The 22,691-nt window shown below is 27.3% G+C and overlaps 2 protein-coding genes across 8 annotated transcripts in view; one reads left to right on the top strand and one right to left on the bottom strand.

The window, feature by feature from the left end:
• Positions 1 to 5,969, top strand: part of LOC105216271 (dual specificity protein kinase splA) — a 66,347-nt gene extending 60,378 nt beyond the window's left edge. For all 4 annotated transcript variants that reach the window (XM_011190677.3, XM_011190678.3, XM_011190676.3 and 1 more), the window contains exon 7: positions 78 to 5,969. In XM_011190677.3, the coding sequence (XP_011188979.2) occupies positions 78 to 534 (457 nt within the window). In that variant the 3' untranslated portion in view covers positions 535 to 5,969. The remainder of the gene's footprint in view (positions 1 to 77) is intronic.
• Positions 5,970 to 18,210: 12,241 nt separating this feature from the next.
• Positions 18,211 to 22,691, bottom strand: part of LOC114804736 (mucin-19) — a 107,982-nt gene continuing 103,501 nt past the window's right edge. For all 4 annotated transcript variants that reach the window (XM_054232370.1, XM_054232369.1, XM_054232373.1 and 1 more), the window contains one exon: positions 18,211 to 21,694. In XM_054232370.1, the coding sequence (XP_054088345.1) occupies positions 21,375 to 21,694 (320 nt within the window). In that variant the 3' untranslated portion in view covers positions 18,211 to 21,374. The remainder of the gene's footprint in view (positions 21,695 to 22,691) is intronic.

The raw sequence follows: 22,691 nt of genomic DNA, 5'->3' as shown, positions 1-22,691 counted from the left end.
ACTCAATTTTACTTATAACAACATTTAAAATACAAAATTTATTAATTTTTTTTTTTTTAATTTTACCCGTTCTACAGCAACAACATCACACCCGAAGAGCTGGAGGATCAACGGCGTCAACGTGAGGGCGTCGATGCATTGCTCTCACTCTCACGTTCCTCCGTTGTCGAATCGCCAACAAAGCGACCGTCATCGACTAGTGTCGAAGAAGAACACCTAAACGCCTGCCTCGAAAATAACAAAGTCAACAACAACAACAATAATAATGTACATTTCACCAATGGTAACGGTAAAATGGCATTACTTACCAGTGCGGTTGCCTATAGTCAACAACAGCAACAACAACATCATTTGTACGAGGACAGGGCCAGCTTTCATTCGCCCAGTTATTATGGCACAGCGCACAGTGGACCACATCAATTGCATCACCATCTCGGCTTAGCCGGTGGCAGTGCACAGCGTAAAATCAAACCGTTGCGTAGTCTGCGTACGAAAATCAAGCGCAAAGCGCCATGGATGAGCAAGGCACGGTGAGCACGAACAGCTTTTGTAAGTAGTTGGAAGAATATCAGAAAATAAGAAGTGAAGTGCTAAGTCAGTCAGTGGGAGTTGGGGGGGGGGCTATCGAATGAGTTTATGCTGGACATATAAAGACTATAGATACATCATACATCATTGTATGTGATTTTAAAAATTCAGAAATGTAGTGTGGACTTGGAGAAAACTCTACAAAATAGTTTAAGGGCAACACTTTTTAATTCTCTAGTTTACCGTTATAATATTAATATTATTTGAGCATTTTTTAGCTGACTTGATTTCAAGAATTTTTGACAATCGTTTTAGCAGTTCTTGAGCCTTTAACACTTTCGACTTTTTAAAGCAAACAATTAATAATGACCTTTGACACACAAAACCATTACTATTGACTTCTTTCTATTTATTTAAAGGCTAATTGGGACTAAAATTAAAGAATTAATTTAACTAAAGCGTTAAAACGTGTAACTCGCCTTAAATTAAAAGTCATAAAAGCTTCGTCAAGTCACAAATTTGTAGCAGTTACTTCATGACACAATTTTTGTTGTAAAGTAATATTTTTTTTTTAGAGTGAGAGCCTGGAAACACTAAAGTTTATTTACAATCCATCTAAGCCCCAACTTGCTGCTTCACATTTTATTTTCTATATATGAGCCATGTGAAAAATATTACCTAAGTTAAAAAAAAAAATCATTAATGACCGTAGCATACTTTTTGGCGTTTGCCAAGTAAAGTTTTACGAAAATGTGTAAAAAAAACATGTTTTTCAGATTGCGAAATATTCCGTTAGGCGCAAATGCTTACAATTGAAATGTATAAATTCAGCGCTTGCTGATTTTAGTTTGATATCCAACTCAATTTTTGGTAATGATTTTGAATTTCTAACATAAATTTTTGTTAGCTTATAAATTTATTTACCAAAGTGACGTTTTAGCTTCTGATTTGGTGCATTGAATAATCAATATGTTAAAAAAAAATATTTGATATGTGCTGAATAAAAGTTTCAATGCCGAAATTTGCACATTATGTGTTATTAGCGCGCTGAATGTAAGTGGGAAATCATAAAAATGCTTATAATTTACCATTAAGCGCGCTGAATTTGTAAAATATGTGCTGAATATAAGTTTGATGATCAGAATTTGCACTTCATGTGTTATTAAGCGCGCTGAATGTAAGTGAAAATACATAAAATTGTTAATAATTTATTATTAGGCGCGCTGAATTGGCACAATATGTGCTGAATAAAAATTTTAATACCAAAATTTGCATTTCATGTGTTATTAAGCGAGCTGAATGTAAATGAAATTACATAAAAATGCTAATAATTTATTATTAAGCGCGCTGAATATCACCAAGCACACCGGAACTTGTTTTTAACGTAATGCTAAGTGAACAATTACTCCAAAAATCCTATAAATTATTAAACGCGCTAAATTTAAATAATACATTTTTGAGTTTTTAGTAGTTGATATAAATTCGTTGTGACATATACTTTCTTATCATGTGCGTTAAGTTTGTTAAAAAACGCTAAAAATCGAATCGTTCGAAAAATCAGAAAAAAAGACTTTAACAGCGCGCTGAATACCATGTCGTTACATAAAAATTGTGCTGCTATAACTGTAATATTTCGCATTCTGGATTACCTTTAAAGTCTTCAAATATCTTTAATAAATAGTTTGTATTTATTTATAAGTTACTTACTTTGCTTCCAGTTTTAAAATGTTATATTTTTTTTCTTAAATTTCTTAAAGAAATTGCAATGTTTTATGCCAAACCATAGTTTTATACTAAGCGCTATGCGAATTGTTTTTTCGCATAGTAAAAATAAATATACTAATTATAATATTAAAATAATAATAAAAATTCGGAAATTTTTTGTTGGAAAATTAACAATAAATATTGCGATTTTTGAACAGCTTTTAAAAAGCTAAAACGAAACATTTTAAGTTTCAAAATTTTTATTTTATTGTAACTAGTTTAAAAAGCAAAAACAACAAGTGTACCATTTAATAAGATAAAGTAGCAAAAGAAACTAGCAAATCAAAAAAACACAAACAACTATTTAAGTGAATATTAAAGTTTAGCATATTTAAGCTAGAAAGATTAAACATTAGCCGACACACTCACACACAGAGAGAATAAGTATGTTATGAAAAGCAAGCGAAATACAACTTTAAAACGCAAAATAAATTCACTTCAAGTACCTTTTTAGCAAAAAGTATATAATATAAAGTAAATCAACTAAATGAAAATATAAGCCAGTTGAGTTGCAAGTGCAAACTTTGAAAATAATTATAAATTAAATATTTTTTAATTGAAAGCTTTATGCAGCCTTTTAATTATCAATTTAATTGTTTACCATTACATTAATTAATTGTTTGTAGCGATTGAAAGTGACAAGCGCAGCAAATCAAAACAACAAGAAAACCAAAACAAAACAAATGTAAGAAAGTAAAAAATGCTAAAAAAGTGTTAAACAAAAGCAAATTGTTAAAAGTGAATATTATTTGTTAGCGTATAGCAAGTGAATGCGTGCAACTATAACAAACACAATTTACTTAAGGCAACAAATAGTCTTAAAGATTATATATACATACATACATACATAGTTACATATAAACATATAGAAATACGTTAAGTGATCATAAATGATAAGTGGTCATCAATGATAAATGGCAATATTAATTGTACGTTAATAGTAAACACTAGTATAATATAGAAAAACAGTTACATATACTAAAAATACATACATACCATATAAGCATACACACACATAGTGACACACAACACAATCCAATTTTAGACAACTATACTAAACTAGTGTGTAAATGACGCCTAAACACCTAAATGTAGGCAATAAAACAATGTTGAGTTTTTACTTTATACAAAATACATACAAACATACATATGTACATTGTACATAGTGTATTGCTATATATAAGACAAACTAACGATATCAAACAAAACACACCACTTATGTATGTATGTAAGCGAAGAATGTTAAAAGTTGTAAATAATTTACCAAATGAGTCTAACACGTAGACAAATGCAAAATACTATGTATGTGTAAAGTGTGTAAAATTAGTAAACAAAAAAAAGCCGGACAATCCAAATCTAAAAAAATTATGAAAAAAAAACGAAAAAAATACGAAAAACACAAATTGTTAGCGAAATGCAGCAGCTTATGCAAAATGCTATTACAAAAATAAAACTTAAAATTTTGATGAAAAAAAAAAAACAAAAAGAAAAGAAAAAAATGTATGAGAATTCTAAAAACCCCATACCAAACTATCAACACTTAATGTGTTAAGGCGCTCACGCACGCAAGTAGTTGGAGTTGCTGACATTACTATATAGTTTTAATAAATAAATTTACATATATATTTAGTTCAATAAACTTGTTTTGAAAAAAAAATTGTCACAAACTTATGTTTATTTTTTACAAAAATTTTATTTTTATTTTTTTTTTGCTAAAACATTACAGTGTGAGCATGTAAGATTTTAATCTGTGTGAATTTGTGCAAATATCATTTGCTGCTGAATGTATGTATGTATGTCAATGTGAAATCATCGAAATTTGTTATTGTATTTGAAAAAGTTATGCAATTCTTGTTTTTCAATAATTTATGTATTGCATTTTTCAAATTTTCAAGTGTTTGTAATAATATTATGATAATTTGCAATCATGTTCAGCGCATGAAATAATCTGTCATAAGTTTTTAAGCTTGTTCGTTAATTTTGTAAAGTAACCGTAAATGTTTCAGTGCTACCATTTTTAAAGCAGAAATAATGTATTTATTGTAAACAGTAAAAAAATTAGCGCTTTAGTTGTGTGCTTTTTGTATATAAAACAAATGTTATGCAGCACTTTATGCCCGATTCCAAGCTAAACCAAAAATTTTACAAAAATTAACGATTTTATATAGTTAATTGTAAATATTCAGCATAAAAATGCGCTTAGTTTGCTATAATACGTTGCTGAATAACTTGTCGCTGTAGCTGAGTATAATTTCTGTATAAAATTGGTGATTAGTTAAGCGCTGGACAGAATTTTCGTGGTATAAAAAGTTTTGTTTTTAATTTCAAATTTTATTTTCGATTTGTAAAATCTCTAAATTATACTGTTTACTTTTTTCGACACAAACAAAGCAAAAAAGCAACTTGTAATGCCAACAAATTGCAATTGTCAGCAATTCAGCGCGCGTTGAAATAACTTCAAATTGTTTCAAATGTTGAGAGACAAGTTCTCATATTGTTGGACTACAAGTGAAGAAATTATTGCCAAAAAATAGCAAAAAGTGGACAAACTATAGTTTTCCATTATAGTTTATGGCAATAAATGAGTTGCCTTGGGGTCGATTGATTAAAATGTTAATCATATTTATCGAATTTAGAATAAAAGCAGCAAATGTCATAAAAGCAACTTGTAATGTAATGTAATCGCAATTGTCGGTTATTCAGCGCGCGCTGAATTAACTTCAAATTGTTTGAAATGTAGTTAAACAAGTTCGCGCATTATATACAACCTTTAGTTGGAATACAAGTGAAGAAATTATTGCCAAAAATAACAAAAAGTGGGCAAAATATTATTTTTCTTTACAGTTTATGGTAATAAGTAGTTTGCTTAGAGTTCGACTGATAAAATTGATAATTAATTTTTTTAATATTGTAATTTTCTTTTTTCGTAATTAATTTTTTTTTTTAAATTTCTTAATTATTTTTTTCAGTTTATTATTTTTTAATTTCTTAATTATTTTTTTTATTTCTGAATTATTTTTTTTTAATTTCTTAATTTTTTTAAATTCTGTAATTAATTTTTTAATTTCATAATTAATTTTTTAATTTCTTAATTATTCTTTTAATTTCTTAATTATTCTTTTAATTTCTTATTTTTTTTAATTTTTAATTTCTTAATTATTTTTTTTTAATTTCTGAATTATGTTTTTTTTATATTCTTAATTAATTTTTTAATTTCTTAATTTTTTTAAATTCCGTAATTAATTTTTTTATTTCTTAATAATTTAATTTCTTAATTATTTTTTTATCCTTCAATTAATTGTTTAATTTCTTAATATTTTTTTTTTAAATTTCTTAATTTTTTTTAAATTTGTAATAATTTTTTTTTTTTAATTTCTTAGTCATCATTTTTTTAATTTCTTAATTAATTTTGTTTACTTTATTTAATTTTTTAATTATTTTTTTAATTTCAATTTCGCCAACTACTTCCGATGCAGCGCCTTAGCCTCAACCAAGTACTACTACAAAACAACAAATTCATAAGCCTACTCAATTAAGCCTTACTTAAATTTAGTGCTACTCTATGGTAAATATTTGATTTTCATTTTTATACACAAAAGTGCATACAAATATGTAAATATGTATGTACTATAAACATGTTTCGTATACTTAAGACTTAGATAAAGATTTTATTTTAACGTTAAAAAACGAAAAACAAAACAATTAAGGCCTACTAAAGAATTAAAAGAAAAGCTGCATGGTTGCATACAAATTTTTAGAATTTAATTAAATTAATTTCCGTAAGCGTTGTCAGCACTTTTTTAGAACTTTTCTATGAAAAAAATTAATTTTCAAATCGATTTTTTAAATAATTTAAAAGTATTTTGTTTTAAGTGTTATAACTTTATGTGTAAGGTGTGTTTAAAACCAAATTAAAGTCTTTTCCAGAAAACAAAAAAAAAAACTTCAACAACTCTTAAATCCCTGCAACCATGCCAGCGTTTACTTATGTATGTATGTATATTTTTAAACTTAAGAAAATGATCTTACAATTCAACCAAAAAATACTTATTTTTTAACTTTACTAACTATATGATAGAAAAAAAACAAAAAAACACAAACAACTTTATAAGAAAATTTGAAAATCTAAGTGGAAAATTCTGAACTAAAGGAAAGTGCCTATATACATATTTATGTAATTATTATTAATTATTAATTAATATTATATTGTGAAATATATCTCAACTTTAAAAGAAATGAAATGAAACAAGTTAAAACCCCAAACAAAACAATTTATACATACTTACATACATACCTACAACAAAAATATACACTACATACATATATATTTAAATAATATTATATTCTACATACAATTTCAATTGCATATTGAGACAAACAAAACATACAAAATTACATACATACAAACATACCTATTTCAAATACAAATTTATGTAAGCGTTTTAGTAATATTAAATGTTTACGTCGATAAATATTTTCGAAAATTTAACAAATTAAAAGGAAACAAATTAATGTAAAAATTAAAGAAAAAAACTAAACAATAAAATTGCTAACTAAAACCGTTGCTAATTATGGTATGTTGCGTAAAACGAAAGCTTAGTATGTGAAAAATGCGAAAAATTGTTATGTAAAGCAGTAGATTTTGAAACGCAAATGAAATAGTAGATTGTGATAGCATGTAAATGGCGCAAAAGCAACAAAAACTCACATAGAAATGTATGTAAAAGCAGTCCACTTAAAGTTTAATAAGCGTTCATCAAAGAAGTTATCTTTTCCTATAAATATTTATTTTTTCTAAAAGAAGCAAATGAAAGTTCAAAGCAGACATTTTTTTTTTGTAATAATAAAATAATTTTGAGTAATAAAATATTTTTTAACATCAAAATATTTTATCATATTTTTTGGTTTAACAATTGCTAAAATAAATATGTTAAAAGAAATTCTTATTGTTAAAACTTAGAGATTTAAAAATGTATTTATAATTGTTAATTTAAATACTTTTTTATTGATTTAAAAAAAATTTAATTTCTTAACTATTTTTCAAAATTATTTTTTTTAGATTTTGTCATAATTGTAAATTCAAATATTTTTTTTATTTTGTTTATTTATTTTTTTAATTTATTATTACCTATCATCTGTTTAAAAATATTTTCAAATATTTTTTATTCATTTGCTTTTTTTCGAATATTTCGTTTTTTTTAATTTCTTAATTTTTTTCAAAATTATTTTTTTAGATTTTTGCATAGGCATAATTGTAAATTTAAATATTTTTTATTGTTTAGTTTATTTTTTTTATATTTTTATTTCCGATCACTTGTTTATAGAGATTTTCAAAGATTTATTTCTATTAATTTGCTTTTTCGAATATTTCATTTTTTAAATTTCTTAAATTTTTTCAAAATTATTTTTGAAATTTTGCTCATAATTGTAAATTCAAATATCTTTTATTGTTTTGTTTATTTTTTTTTAATTTTTTATTTCCGATGACTTGTTTAAAAAAATTTTCAAATATTTGTTGTTCATTTGCTTTTTTTCGAATATTTCGTTTTTTAAATTTCTTAAATTTTTTCAAAATTATTTTTAAAATTTTGGTCGTAATGTAAATTTAAATTTTTTTGTTTTGTTTATTTTTTTAATTTTTTTTTTGTAATTTTTTAATTAATTTTTTTGTTTTAATTTTTTATCACTTCTTTAAAGAGATTTTAAAATATTTATTTCTAATCATTTGCTTTCTTTCAAATGCAGTTGAACTTACCTACCTCGAATCACCATAATCCACAAAAAAAAACTTCGAGTTAGAGAGACTGCTGAGTTACGGAAGGTAATTTGTATGAAATTTGACTTCTATTGCCAATTCAAGAGTTCGAGTTAATGAGAACTTCTAGTTATAGAAGTTCGAGTTATGGTAGTTCAACTGTATTTCGTTTTTATTTTTTTTTTTTTAATTTCTATTTTTGTAACTTTTGCATATTTAATATTCATATTTAGTAATTCAGTTCTCCACTTTAAATTAAAAAAACAAAACAAGTATGTTTTCCAAAACAAACTCAAATAATATCATCTACTACTTGCCTATATCAAAATCTTTATGTAAGAAAAACGCCATGAATTTGTAATTGAATTTCTAAAAGAAAAAAACAAATCCAATCATAAATAACCAAATAGTAAGCGAGCTATGTAACTAGAACTATGACTAAAAATGGTTTCCTAATGCTAATAAATATAATCAGGACCGACCGAAATTCACTAATATATAAACTAAAGCAACACAAAACTATTTAAATCAATAATGTAAAAAACAGAAAAATAAAACACAAAATAAAATACCAGGCTTTCATAACTTACTGATGCTAACAAAAACACAAAAATGTAAACAAAAATGCAAAGAAACATACCAACATTTCCCTACACTTGAGTACACTTGAGAACGTATCAGCAAAAAGCATGCAAATAATGAAACAAATTTAATAGTAGTTGGTAAAATGAATGCAACTCTGAAAATTATTTAAACAAAAAAAAAAACCTGTGAGAGTTTGCTAACAAATTTGTACAGAGATTTATAGTTAAAAGTTTAATCATGACTGAGCAGAATAATATAACTACATACATACATATGTATATGTATATGTATGTGCGAAAGTGTAGCCGAATTAAGCAAACATTTAAATTAGCAAATTTGTATTTAATTGGAAAATTGAATAGTTTTAAAAGCCTACAAAATTGCTGCAGCCTTAGGGAAAGAATTTCCAAGCTTTCATATACTACCTATGTACATACATTTATCAAATAACTAAAAATGTTATTGTTATGTTGACACAGCACATTATAGTTTATTTAAACAAAAACTGTTGCTCAATAAAAAAATCTATTAATTTGCTAAATTATTTGCATTGCCAGTGATTGGAAACAAGAAAAGTAAAAGTAAACAAACAAATCAAATGTCAGTCTCCAGCAATAGCAGTCATCGATTGTTTGTGAAAAATATCGATATGCAAATGCCACTGCTGGAATTGACACAATAACAAACATTTATTTGCAGCAGAAGTCAACAAAACACGTGCGCCACTCAAGTTACAGAGAAGCAAATTTTTTAGCAAGTCACACTTAACTTTTCTAAATTTTCTGTTTATTTACGAATTATTTTAATATATTTGACAAATTGAGGCAGTAAGTTGATGCGAGTCGTAGCAACTGTAGAGAAAGGGAGATAAAACTGAAAAGTAAAGAAAACACCACACAAATGTATGTAAGACAAGCGCCCGCCAACTTCCATGGCAGGGTAGAGGTTATGTTATAAAAAATGGAAAACCAAAATAAAAGAAATGGTTAGGAATGTAATTATAAGAGCATATTGTAAACAAATGATACTGAGAATTAGCAAAAATTATAAATTGTTTAAACAAATGAAACAAAAACTTAGCAAATGTCACTGAGGTAGTTATAAAAAATATTGTAAAACAAAAAGAATTATAAAAACTAACAAACAAGTATAGACATAAGAAAAAATATCACAGATATTTTTAGTGCAATATATAAATATATATATGAAGAAAAAACAAACTATATTATATTATATATGAAAAATTTAAAATAATTATATATACAAACAAACAAATAAAGAAACAAAACTATATACTTATTAACTAGCGAGCTATGAGATACGGATCTAAAGATAAAACTAAAATAAAGAGACAAAAGTTGAAAAACACATTAAAATAAAATTGAAAATATTTGTTTTACTTAGCAATTAAGGGTGAGTATTTGTAGGCATTTATTTTAGCTTTCATTTGACACCTGATTCATCAAAATCGGACGCATATTGCGCGAGTTATGCAAGAAAATGTATTTTATAAATTAAGCGTGCTAATTCGATGACCTACACTGTACTACTACCGTGGCTGCAAAACATTTAATTTTTGCCGCCTACAGTGGCTTCCAAACTAAATTTTTTCAGCCACCTGCTGCTGATGCTGGGCGCCTGGTGTTTTTCGGGAATTTGTGAATTTGGAAGAATTTCCGCGCTGCCGAATTAGGGGTATGACCGTTCTGGTGTATTTTTATTTTTAATTAAATTTTGGAAAAATTACAATTTCTGCTAGGTTTTAATCAATGAAATTTTTAATAAAAAAGCTTTTAATAAAAAAGTTTTTAATAAAAAAAAAATTTTATAAAAAAAGTTTTTAATGAAAAAAATTTTTATAGAAAAGTTTTTGATAAAAAAGTTGGTAATAAAAAAGTTTTAATAAAATATTTTTAATAAAAAAGTTTTCAATAAAAAAAATTTTTTAAGAAAAAAGTTCTAAATAAAAAAAAATTTTATAGAAATGTTTTTAATAAAAAAGTTTTAATAAAAAGTTTTTAATGAAAAAGTTTATAATAAAAAAATTTTTTATAAAAAAGTTTTTAATAAAAAAATTTTTAATAAAAAAATTTTTAATAAAAAATTTTTAATAAAAAAATTTTAATAAAAAAGTTTATAATAAAAAAGTTTTTAATAAAAAAGTTTATAATAAAAAAGTTTATAATAAAAAAGTTTTTAATAAAAAAGTTTATAATAAAAAAAGTTTTTAATAAAAAGTTTTTAAAAAAAAAGTTTTTTATTAAAAAGTTTTTAATAAAAAAGTTTATAATAAAAAACTTTTTAATAAAAAATAGTTTTAATAAAAAAAGTTTTTAATAAAAAAAAAAATATTAAAAAGTTTTTAATAAAAAAATTTTTAATAAAAATTTTAATAAAAAAATTTTTGATAAAAAAAGTTTTTATTAAAAAATTTTTTTTAAGAAAAAAGTTCTTAAAAAATTTTGTTTAAGAAAAAAGTTCTTAAAAAATTTTTATAGAAATGTTTTTAATAAAAAAGTTTGTTATAAAAAGTTTTTAATAAAAAAGTTTTTATAAAAAAGTTTTTAATAAAAAAATTTATAATAAAAAAAGCTTTTAAATTTTATTAAAAACTTTTTTATAAAAAATTTTTTTATTATAAACTTTTTTTATTAAAAACTTTTTTATAACAAACTTTTTTATTAAAAACATTTCTATAAAATTTTTTTTTATTTAGAACTTTTTTCTTAAAAAAATTTTTTTATTAAAAACTTTTTTATTAAAAACTTTTTTATTAAAAACTTTTTTTATTAAAAACTTTTTTATAACAAACTTTTTTATTAAAAACATTTCTATTAAATTTTTTTTAATTAGAATTTTTTTCTTAAAAAAAAATTTTTATTAAAAGCTTTTTTTATTATAAATTTTTTTATTAAAAACTTTTTTATTAAAAACTTTTTTTATTATAAACTTTTTTATTAAAAACTTTTTATTGAAACTTGTTTATTAAAAACTTTTTTATAACAAGCTTTTTTATAAAACACCTTTCTATAAAAATTTTTTATTAAAAACATTTCTATAAAAATTTTTTTAAGAACTTTTTTCTTAAAAAAATTTTTTTATTAAAAACTTTTTTTATTAAACATTTTTTTTTTTTAAATTTTTATCAAACATTTTTTTATAACAAACTTTTCTATTAAAATTTTTTTATTAAACATTTTTTTATTAAAAACTTTTTTATTATAAACTTTTTTATTAAAAACATTTTCAATAAAACTTTTTTTATTAAAAACTTTTTTATAACAAACTTTTTTATTAAAAACTTTTTATAACAAACTTTTTTATTAAAAACTTTTCTATTAAAATTTTTTATTAAAAACTTTTTATAAAAAATTTTTTTATTATAAATTTATTTATTAAAAACTTTTTTATTATAAACTTTTTTATTAAAAACATTTTTATTAAAAACTTTTTTTATTAAAAACTTTTTTATTAAAAACTTTTTATAACAAATTTTTTTATTATAAACTTTTTTATAAAAAATTTTCTTATTATAAACTTTTTATTAAAAACATTTCTATAAAAATTTGCTTAAGAACTTTTTTCTTAAAAAAAATTTTTTATTGAAAGCTTTTATTAAAATTTTTATCAAAAATTTTTTTTTAAAAAGTTTTTAAATTTTTTAAATTTAAATTTTAATTTGTTTTAAAATTTTTAAATTTTTTTAAATTTTTTATTATAAACTTTTTTATTAAAAACTTTTTATTAATTTTTATGATTTGACAGCTGATTTGACAGCAGATTTGAGAGCAGATTTGACAGCTGATTTGACATTAGATTTGACAGCTGATTTGACAGCAGATTTGACATTAGACTTGACAGCTGATTTGACAGCAGATTTGACAGCAGATTTGACATTAGATTTGACATTAAATTTGACAGCTGATTTGACAGCAGATTTGACAGCAGATTTGACAGCTGATTTGACATTAGATTTGACAGCTGATTAGACAGCAGATTTGACATTGGACTTGACAGCTGATTTGACAGCAGATTTGACATTAGACTTGACAGCTGATTTGACAGCAGATTTGACAGCAGATTTGACAGCTGATTTGACAGCTGATTTGACAGCTGATTTGACATTAGATTTGACAGCTGATTTGACAGCTGATTTGACAGCTGATTTGACATTAGATTTGACAGCTGATTTGACAGCTTGACAGCAGATTTGACATTAGACTTGACATTAGATTTGACAGCAGATTTGACATTAGATTTGACAGCTGATTTGACAGCTGATTTGACAGCTGATTTGACAGCTGATTTGACAGCAGATTTGACAGCTGATTTGACAGCTGATTTGACAGCTTGACAGCAGATTTGACATTAGACTTGACAGCTGATTTGACAGCTGATTTGACAGCAGATTTGACAGCTGATTTGACATTAGATTTGACAGCTGATTTGACAGCAGATTTGACATTAGACCTGACAGCTGATTTGACAGCTGATTTGACAGCAGATTTGACAGCAGATTTGACAGCAGATTTGACAGCTGATTTGACAGCTGATTTGACATTAGACGTGACAGCTGATTTGACAGCTGATTTGACATTAGATTTGACAGCTGATTAGACAGCAGATTTGACATTAGACTTGACAGCTGATTTGACAGCAGATTTGACAGCAGATTTGACAGCTGATTTGACAGCTGATTTGACATTAGATTTGACAGCTGATTTGACAGCAGATTTGACATTAGACTTGACAGCAGATTTGACAGCTGATTTGACAGCTGATTTGACAGCTGATTTGACAGCAGATTTGACAGCAGATTTGACAGCTGATTTGACAGCTGATTTGACAGCTGATTTGACAGCTGATTTGACATTAGATTTGACAGCAGATTTGACATTAGACTTGACAGCTGATTTGACAGCAGATTTGACAGCTGATTTGACATTAGATTTGACAGCTGATTAGACAGCAGATTTGACATTGGACTTGACAGCTGATTTGACAGCAGATTTGACAGCTGATTTGACAGCTGATTTGACAGCTGATTTGACATTAGATTTGACAGCTGATTTGACAGCAGATTTGACAGCAGATTTGACAGCTGATTTGACATTAGATTTGACAGCAGATTTGACAGCTGATTTGACAGCAGATTTGACAGCAGATTTGACATTAGATTTGATAGCTGATTTGACATTAGATTTGACAGCTGATTTGACAGCAGATTTGACATTAGACTTGACAGCTGATTTGACAGCTGATTTGACATTAGATTTGACAGCTGATTTGACAGCAGATTTGACATTAGACGTGACAGCTGATTTGACAGCTGATTTGACATTAGATTTGACAGCTGATTAGACAGCAGATTTGACATTAGACTTGACAGCTGATTTGACAGCAGATTTGACAGCAGATTAGACAGCAGATTTGACAGCTGATTTGACATTAGATTTGACAGCTGATTTGACAGCTGATTTGACATTAGATTTGACAGCTGATTTGACAGCTGATTTGACAGCAGATTTGACAGCAGATTTGACAGCTGATTTGACAGCAGATTTGACATTAAATTTGACAGCTGATTTGACAGCAGATTTGACAATTGATTTGACAGCTGATTTGACAGCTTGACAGCAGATTTGACAGCAGATTTGACAGCTGATTTGACAGCAGATTTGACAATTGATTTGACAGCTGATTTGACAGCTTGACAGCAGATTTGACATTAGATTTGACAGCTGATTTGACATTAGATTTGACAGCTGATTTGACAGCAGATTTGACATTAGACTTGACAGCTGATTTGACAGCTGATTTGACAGCAGATTTGACAGCTGATTTGACAGCAGATTTGACAGCAGATTTGACAGCAGATTTAACAGCAGATTTGACAGCTGATTTGACAGCTGATTTGACAGCTGATTTGACATTAGATTTGACAGCAGATTTGACATTAGACTTGACAGCTGATTTGACAGCTGATTTGACAGCTGATTTGACAGCAGACTTGACAGCTGATTTGACATTAGATTTGACAGCTGATTAGACAGCAGATTTGACATTAGACTTGACAGCTGATTTGACAGCTGATTTGACAGCAGATTTGACAGCTGATTTGACATTAGATTTGACATTAGATTTGACAGCTGATTTGACAGCTGATTTGACAGCAGATTTGACAGCTGATTTGACAGCTGATTTGACAGCTGATTTGACATTAGATTTGACAGCAGATTTGACAGCAGATTTGACATTAGATTTGACAGCTGATTTGACATTAGATTTGACAGCTGATTTGACAGCAGATTTGACATTAGACTTGACAGCTGATTTGACAGCTGATTTGACAGCAGATTTGACAGCTGATTTGACAGCTGATTTGACATTAGATTTGACATTAGATTTGACAGCTGATTTGACATTAGACTTGACAGCTGATTTGACAGCTGATTTGACATTAGATTTGACAGCTGATTTGACAGCTGATTTGACAGCAGATTTGACAGCTGATTTGACATTAGATTTGACAGCTGATTTGACAGCAGATTTGACATTAGACTTGACAGCTGATTTGACAGCTGATTTGACAGCAGATTTGACAGCTGATTTGACAGCTGATTTGACATTAGATTTGACAGCTGATTTGACAGCTGATTTGACAGCAGATTTGACAGCAGATTTGACAGCTGATTTGACAGCAGATTTGACAGCTGATTTGACAGCTGATTTGACAGCTGATTTGACAGCTGATTTGACATTAGATTTGACAGCAGATTTGACAGCAGATTTGACATTAGATTTGACAGCTGATTTGACAGCTGATTTGACAGCAGATTTGACAGCTGATTTGACATTAGATTTGACAGCTGATTTGACAGCAGATTTGACAGCTGATTTGACAGCAGATTTGACAGCAGATTTGACAGCTGATTTGACAGCAGATTTGACAGCTGATTTGACAGCTGATTTGACAGCTGATTTGACATTAGATTTGACAGCAGATTTGACAGCTGATTTGACAGCTGATTTGACAGCTAATTTGACAGCAGCATGGTAAACATGCCAACATACAACACTTACCGCAAATTGAACCCAACGCTTGTTTCAATGCAATATTTTTTGGTTTATTTTTTATAATTTTTATTTGTTTATTTAAATATCAAGTAATAAAAACAATAAAATTAATAAACAATGAAAATATTAGTAATAGTCATAACATGGAAAATTTATTTTTTTTAATTGGTAAAAATAATAATTTAAATAAAAAGATTTTTTCTTTTAAAATCAAAATAATTTATTAATATTATGCCGTTAGTCCGTTAGTCTATGCCATTAGCCATCCATTGAGTACCTCACTTGTACAATAAAACACAATTTTTCATATAATATTTTACTTTTAATATTCGCACTAAATTGCATAATTTATTGCACAATATACGCAATATTGTGTTGTTTGAACGACTGTTTTTCTTTGCTACACATAATTATTCATTTTCTACTTCATTTTTGTATCCGCCTTTTCTTCTATGCATGTGTAAACGCAGGTTGATGCACCGAAATGTGTTCGATTTAGGTGTTACCATATCTTCTTATTTTGAAAGATTTCATAGAATTTTATATGCTCATTTATTGTAAAAAATCACGTAGTTTCTAAATTTGCAAGTTAGAACTCGAAATTCCCATGTTTTAGTCACTTTTTCGCCGAAATTCGCGATTTGGCGCATATTTTTAATTTTCAAAAATGTTACGTAATCTCAATTTCAAACATTTTTCAATACGTTTATAGCGCATGCGATTCTGTAAAATTCAAAATTTAGATCATCAAAATCGGACCAGCCGTTCAAAAGTTATTCGCATTTTTGTGTTTCGCAGCCACCTACTGCCTGCTCCTGGTCGCCTAGTAGAAATCCCAATTTTTCGCTGCAAATTGAAATGCATTTTTCTGCAGTCGACGTCGGCAGCGCCGGACATCAGTGAAACGCAAATGCTTATAACTTTTGAACAAGCGGTCGGATTTGGGTGCTCTAAATTTCGAATTTTGCAGAATCGCATGGGCTACAATCCTGTCTAAGTAGATTCCATTTTGAAATTACCAAAAAATTTATAAAATTAAAAATATGCGTCAAATCGCAAATTTTCTTGGAAATTATGCACAAACTGCATTCCTTTGCTTAAGTATGTTTCAGGAAATGATGTTAACAGTTACTCCGTGTTATTAGCCATCCATTGAGTGCCTCACATGTTCAATAAAACAACATTTTTTATATAATATTTTACATTTAATATTTGCCTTAATTGCATAAGATATTGCACAATAAACGCAATATTATGTTGTTTCAACGAATGTTTTTGTTTGCTACACAATAAATATTCACTTTCTACTTCATTTTTATATTCTCCTTTTCTTCTATGCACGTGTAAACGGTGGTTGTTGCACCGAAATGTGTTCGACTTTGGTGTTGCCATATCTTCCTCTTCTGAAATATTTCATATAACTTTATATGCTCATTTAAGGTAAAAAATCATCTAGTTTCTATATTTGCAAGTTAGAGCTCGAAATTCTGATGTTTTAGCTGCTTTCACGCTGCTTTTACGCGATTTGCAACACATTTTTGTTTCTCTAAATTCGCTGGTTATTCCAAGAATAAATCTTATTATATAGGTTTATAGAGCATCCGATTCTGAAAATTTTGGCATTTTTAGTTTTTCCCTACGACCACTGGTTCAAAAGTTATAAGCGTTTTTGTGTTCGGCAGCTACCTACTGCCTGCTCCTGGTCGCCTGGTAGAAATCCCAGTTTTTGGCTTCAAGTTGAAATGCATTTTTCGGGCAGCGGCGCCAGCAGAGCGGCAGAGCTGCGCGATGGTGTTGCATATGCAAAGGGGCAAATTTGAATTACCGGAAGTGGGATGTGGCAGGACCGGAAGCTGACTCAGACCGGAAACCGGAAATGAAAATAACGGTCCACCACTTCCGGTTTGGGTCCCAGACCGGAAGTTGGTGACCGGAAACCGGAAATATGGGACCGGAAGTCGGTCATGTCCGGTTCCCGTTGGGGCTCGCCACTTCCCGCTTCCGGCATTTCAAATTTGCCCCTTTGCATATGCAACACCATCGCGCGGCGCCACCTCTGCCGGCGCCGCTGCCCAAAAAATGCATTTCAACTTGATGCCAAAAACTGGGATTTCTACCAGGCGACCAGGAGCAGGCAGTAGGTAGCTGCCGAACACAAAAACGCTTATAACTTTTGAACCGGTGGTCCTAGAAAAATACTAAAAATGTCAAAATTTGCAGAATCGCATGGGCCACAATGCCATGCAAAAATATTCTAAACTGAAACTACCAGTAAATTTAGAAAAATAAAAATGTGTTGCAAATCGCAACTTTTCAAAGAAATTGTGCACAAAATGGTTCAGTATTTCTAAACTGGGTTGTTCTTGAAGAGAAGAAAAATTGAAAATAAAAATTGATAAAATAAAAAAACAATTTCAATTGGAAAAAATGCATTATTTTTTAATTAATACTCACACACTTTTTATGCCAATAAATCAATAAAAATACAACACAGGATACTATTTTATTTTAAATTTAAATGCCTTTTAAGCTTTTATTTATTTTTCTGTATAATTTTCTTTGTTTGTGTAACATTACGCTTCTTGTTTTTATTTATCAACTGCACGTTGTTGTATTTGTTGTATTTTAAATCGCTTATATCTAAAAAAATGTACGGTATGTGGTCTTGTGTATATATATTTAATATGTATGTATGTATGCATGTAAATCAGTAATAATAGAATTTAATAATCGTATATGTATAGTAAATGGTAATGCAATGTATATGTATGTATATATAATATTATTTAATATAAGATATTATAAGTAAAATACATATTACAAAAAAATGAATGTATGTATGTATTTGCATGTATGCAGTGCGGCATTTAGAGCGAGCGCTTTTGTTACACTTTTTTCTGTAAAGCATTTTCGATTTTTTTTTTCTTCGAAACTACACAACACAAATTGATAAGTGCTATCTATTGATTTATGTGTAGTCGGCATATGCATTGTTTTGTTGGTTTGCTTTAGAGTTGTGATCATCAATCAGCGCTGCTGCTGGAGATCATCAACACATATAAATTTCTAAACTCTATTACATGTTTTTATGTATGTATGTATATGCAATTTTTATTTTTGATTAACTGCGTGCTTTTTGCTTGCAATTTAACTTTTTAATTATATTTTTTTTTTTATTTATATTTTGATTTCTATTGAAGCTTCATTTTAGAGTTTACATAAATGCATTTTTGATATTTTTCGTTAATTTCTTTGTTTTTGTTTTCATGACTAAGCATTAACTGTTTGATTTTTTTATTTGAAATTTGGGTATATTTTTTCACTGTGGACTATATCGACTTGAATTTAGATTTTATTTGTTTTTATATTTAAAAAAAATTTACAACAAATTTTTCTCACGCTTAAAACTTGTTCTCTGAATATGTGAAAATTACTTTAACGAATTTTCGATTTTTTTTTAAATTTAAGTTTCTTAAAATTTTTGCGAAAAAACATAAAAATATGAAAAAATGATTTTCACAGTTTAGACCATATTTTCATAATTTTTATAGAATGAATTTAGTTTTTCATACTTTTTAAGATTTTCAGACTAATTTTTAAACTTTTGCAAAAACTTTTGAATTTTATATTAAAATTTACAAAAAAAAATATTTTTTTTTTAATGTTTACACAAAAAATTATTTACATATGAATTTTGAGATTATCATTTAATACACAAAACTAGTTTTTATAAAAAAGTTTTTAATAAAAAAATGGGCGAAAAAATAAAAATACGAAAAAATTACAGTTTCACAATTTTTATAGAAAAAATTAGTTTGTTTATGTTTTACGATTTTCATAAATTTCAATTTCACTTTTTTTTGTTAAATTTTTAAACTTTTGCAAAAAATTAGCTAAATATATGCAGATAATTGTAATAGTTTTTACGTTAAAATTTCAAAAAAAAAAATATTTCTAATTAAATCAATTTTTAATTAAATAAAAAAAATATATATATTTTTTTTTTAATTTTGACAAAAAAATTTGTTTTCATATGCATTTTGAGGTTATCATATAATACACAAAACAATAAATTTGCCGAAGGTTTGCATTGTTTAAAATTTTTCAAAATTGTTTTCAATGATTTTTGAAATTTATAAAAATTGGAATGTACAACATTTAGCAATACAATTAATGTCATTGCATGGCAAATTTTAACAAATCATTTTTAGAAGTATTGTGTGAATTTTCCCAACTTTTCATTAAATTACAATTTAACCTCCTAATTCGCAAAAGTAAATTTTTTAAAAAAAGAAATTTAAATTTTTAATAAAAAAATTTTTAAACAAAAAATTATTCGCAAAAGTATTGCGTGTTTTTTTTTCTTAATTTTCATTTAAATTCTAGTCTAACCTCAAAATTCACAAATTTAAATTTTTAACAAAGAAATTAACATTTTTAAGAAATTTGCAAAAAATCATTCTTAAAAGTATTGCGTTGGTTTTTTCTTACTTTTCATTAAATTCTAAATTCACAAAAGTAAATTTTTTAACAAAGAGTTTTAAATTTTTAAGCAATATAAAAAAAATATTTCTCATTGCGTAGTTTTTTTCTTCCTTTTCATTAAATTCTAGTCTAACCTCAAAATTCACAAATTTCAATTTTTTAATAAAGAAATTTAAAAATTTTTAAGAAAAATATCAAAAACGACATAATTTATGAATTAATGCAAAAATATGTATGACTCAGTTTTGCAAATACAGGCAGATTCTGTAATTCACTTCCGAATGAAGTTCAAGCAAATTCACTGTCAATCCAATATTTGGTATATTTGGTGTACTGAATTTCGATTTTACTTTAAATTTTTTTTTCACTTTCACTCGAATTGCAGAACCTGCCTGATAATACAATTATAACATTTCTGGCATTGTGAGCAAATATTTTGATTATTCTGACATTATTATTATGATTTTGTATTATTTTTTTAAATTGTATTGCCTTTTTTCTTGTTCCACTGCATACTTTTTATCACTACAATTGTTGTTGTTTTTTGTTTGCGGCTACGCTCTAATGCTACATACACATATGAAGTTAATCTAGTATATTTTTATGATTCATAAATTTCTGTATGCTAAACAGACTTTTCATAATTAATATTTATTTTAAATGATTGCATTCCATTTTCATTTTCATTTTCATTTTGTTTACTCCTTTCTATATTTATATATTTATAACAGACAAAAAATTTGCATTGCATTAATTTGACACACATAAAAAGTGCATTACAGCATGTATCCATTTGAAAAATGCAACTACACAACTAAATTAGTATCGTAATTAAGCGAGAGAAAAGATAGAGAGAGAGAGAGAGTGAAAGAAACGCAAAAAATAAAAAAAATATAATAAAATTTACATATAACTAAAGGAGAAGAATGAAAAAACGACTTATAAACTAGACCAGACATTGTCTGCTATGCAAATGCAAAAACAATTTCGAAACGCGCAACGCTTCGCACTGCCAGTTATCAGCCAGCCAGTCAGTCAGGACGTTCATGCAGCGCTTTGTAACAAGAATTGCCGGAGCGCTCAACACCAAATATCCAGTATTATCACTAATTTCCAAACACTTTTCTTCGCTGCCGTTGCTGCTGCTTCCAAACTAATGCCTTCTATCCTGGCTGCACATTCAATACAATAAATCTGTCTTCTGCGCGCCCTCACTGTACGCAATGGTGAGATCATCGTTCGCCGGTTTTATATACTGCAAACTCTCCGACTCCTCGGTGTCGTCAGCGTCAAAGCCACCATTGCTGTTCGAAATGCCATTCGTTTTCTGCCCATTCTGTGTGGCTGCTGTGTTGACGTTGGTGGTGCCGTTACTCGTGGGCGTTGAGGTGTTATTGAAGGCGTGATGACCATTACCGTTAGGTGCACGCGTTACACCCAATTGAAAGATATTATCGATGGGCGCTTTCACAGGCGTGTAAAAACCAAGCGGTGCTGAACCTACACAAATAGCCGTAAGCGCGTAAGTGGGTTGTGTGGGGAGAAAAAGAAAAGGAAACATTTTGTAATTAGTGAAATGTATTTGTTTAAAGTATTTTAAGCTTGTAAAATATATATAAAATACTTGAATAAATATAAGTGAACTTATGTATACTTTGTGACACTTAAATGCAAAGGAATTTGGCAGTTGGTTTGGAATAATGGCGATGTGTATCACAGTGCGCTTATATGCATGTAGTAGCATGAGTGTGGACTTATTGAAACTTTTATTGTTGTTGGATTTGTTTGATAGTTGTGTTTATATTATAATTATTAATTATATTTCTTATTAAAACCAATAATGTAATAGAAATACCAAACGCCAGTCATGCAAAGTGTATGTAACAAATATACCATATGTTTATGAATTAGAGCTACTAGATCTACTGCTAAATATTTTATGCTCTTCTATTTTGATAGCAATACGATAAATTAATGTCTGATTAACATTTTTGTTGTAATTTTTCAAGATTTTTACATTTTAGAAATTCTGATACTGCTAATTGGCTTTTTGGTTTGAATTTTTTTGTAGTATGTTTTCAGTGAAGTTAATTTAGCTTGGACATTGCCGTTTCGGCTTAATAATACAATGATAACATAGATTTTCACAACACAAAGAGAAATTAAATCAATGCGAACTGCAACTACACACCCGAACTGCACTACTTCGACTTTGCGACATTTTTTTAATTTAACAACATTTTGGTCACTACAATTGGCAGCAATTGATAAAATATGCTTCAGTCTACACAAATTGTGTACTTTCTACAAACTATAAGGAATAACTAATTAATTTAAATAAAATTTTAATAGAAATTGCATCAAATCAAAATACGTGTTCAAAGAAACGAATTATGTACTTTTAGTGAGAACAATTGTCGATTAAGTTATAGGAAATCGATAACAAAGTAAGCTTTTACGTAATGACGTAAGTCAACTTTATGTAATTAATTACGTT

The sequence above is a fragment of the Zeugodacus cucurbitae genome, chromosome 5 (genome assembly GCF_028554725.1).
Source record: "Zeugodacus cucurbitae isolate PBARC_wt_2022May chromosome 5, idZeuCucr1.2, whole genome shotgun sequence".
Taxonomy (NCBI): Eukaryota; Metazoa; Arthropoda; class Insecta; order Diptera; family Tephritidae; genus Zeugodacus; species Zeugodacus cucurbitae.
This window is presented reverse-complemented; position numbering and strand designations above follow the sequence as displayed.